Raw genomic sequence first — 2,088 nt, forward strand, 5'->3', positions numbered from 1 at the left:
TTTAATAAAATATGTTGCATTTGGATAAGGTTTGGTATGAGGATGTATGCTGGTTTGGTATGTCCCATGCAGTGCTTCTCCAGTTTTAAAGCAAAATTATTATAATACAAAAAAAACCACTATACAATCAAAGCAAACTTTATTTAGCAAAAGCAAGTGCACTCAAATATGCCCTTGATATAACAAATCACAATAATTCAATAAATTCAAGTTCATTAAAGTAAAAAAAAAAAAAAATAGAAATCACCTCAGATTTAATTAAAAGCAAGGCAAATAAGTCAGGATAAGTAGGGAATATAAGTAAGGAATTAAGCTTTCATGGACTGGGAAACATCCAAACATAATCATCTGGGTCCCCAGACGACAGTGAAGTTAAAATTTAAGGATTTTCAAGACCTTTTTAATACCTCAAAAAGAAAGAAAAGAAATTAGACTATTACTGCATAACAATTAACCAACAAACTATGCTATAAAAACTGGTCAAATATTAGCCAAATTATCAAATCATATCAGAAATAGGCTAAAATGTGGAAAATAGCTGTACGAGCTTTGCTATATATTCACAGCATTTATCTGTGGAAACGAGTCAGTGTCAAACAAAATGTAATGCCTCAACTCCTACAAATCCATGCGCTAGTCATGGTGGACGGGGTCAGCAGCTCAAATGTGATTAGTTTGGGGGGTCACGGCCTGAAAAGGTTGCGAACCACTGATCTAGATGATGCCCATGGTCAGGTCCTGGATAGCTCCAGCCTTCACAAGTTTCACAAGGAATAGGTTTTCTTTTACAATGTTATGATCGCCGCTTACTGTCACTTCTGACATTTTCAGGTCATCGTAGTAATGCAAGCGAGCGTCAGGGTCGCTCCTGTTGTAGCCAAAACCAGCCACAGCCACTTGGTCACAGTTGTGGAGGGCCATCGTTATGGCAACTGTCCCTGTGGTGGGAACATTGCCCTTCTCCTTATCCCAAACTGGCTGACCATCGTTGTACGGCAAGCCGATGAGCTTGAAAGCGGCCTCTCTGATGAAGTATGGGTTGAGGATTCGCATGTCTGCCGGTTCTCTAGCTACATGCTGTGCCACTGACTTCCAGTGCTCCGTATCAAGTAGCTTCTCTTTGAAGACCATGTGTCGGAACCACTCAAGGTCCGTAGCTTTAAAGGCCAAGAGGACGAACAGCGACTGGCCCTCTATCTCCTCCATCTTCTTGGGGCAGCTTTCGGGGTACAAGATGCGCATGGTGGTCTTGGAGCCCACGTCTCTCTCGTAGCCTTTCACCGGAGCTGCGTTCAACCTCACAACGACATCAAACGTATCGATCGTCTGGCCCAGAGACTTATTGGTCAGGATCCCTCCGTTCCCCACGACGATGCATCGCTTTTTTAAACTGTCCAGCTCCTCCCCTAAACTGTAGCTTTTTGTAGCTGACAGAATGTCCTCTATGATCTTCTCGTGTGATTTGATTCCAAAAGGAAGGACATAATCACTGATGCAGCGGAATCGTTCAAAGTTTCGATCGAGAAACATTGGAGCTGGTACTGATCCAAACCCTGGGAACAGTGTGGCCATCTTGCAAACTGCAAAGCCAGGCATGCAGTCACTTGAAGGCCTACTCCACTCATCGCAATCATACGCAAACCAGAAGTACGCCACGATATCCAGGGCCAGAATGAAACAAATCCCCAGGATGGTCTTCCGCCTTCCACAGGTCTTCCTATGCATGGTACCTTAAAACACTGGAGAACTCACTCTGGTGACACAGACAAAACGGCAGAATTGAGTCTTTGAGGGAAATGCCTCAATGCTTCAAAATGAGTCAGCATGCAATCTTTACACCCGAAACACTTAGCTCCTCTATGTCTCCCTCTCCTCTCTTTGAGTGTACCGTTGTCTCACTCACTAAGCTGTTTGTATGTCACTAGAGGATCGCGGCCCTTCGGGCCGCTCACATCTAGAGTCCACACCCGCTTCTTTACTAAAAACCTTTTTTTTTTTTTTTTTTTTAAGTTTTTTGAAAAAAAAAAAGGGAAAAAAAAAAAAAAAAAAAAAGTGATAAAAAAAAGGAAAAAAAAAAAATAAATAAAA

At 42.2% G+C, this 2,088-nt stretch overlaps 1 protein-coding gene across 1 annotated transcript; it reads right to left on the reverse strand.

The window, feature by feature from the left end:
* Positions 1 to 714: 714 nt before the first annotated feature.
* LOC308292370 (CMP-N-acetylneuraminate-beta-1,4-galactoside alpha-2,3-sialyltransferase-like) lies at positions 715 to 1,725 on the reverse strand (the record flags this gene model as incomplete). The annotated part of the gene is made up of 1 exon (XM_080734683.1): positions 715 to 1,725. The coding sequence occupies one exon, from the start codon at positions 1,723 to 1,725 to the stop codon at positions 715 to 717; it is 1,011 nt and encodes a 336-aa protein (XP_080590809.1).
* Positions 1,726 to 2,088: the final 363 nt, after the last annotated feature.

The sequence above is a fragment of the Nannobrachium achirus genome (genome assembly GCF_963921795.1).
Source record: "Nannobrachium achirus genome assembly, chromosome: 10".
Taxonomy (NCBI): domain Eukaryota; kingdom Metazoa; phylum Chordata; class Actinopteri; order Myctophiformes; family Myctophidae; genus Nannobrachium; species Nannobrachium achirus.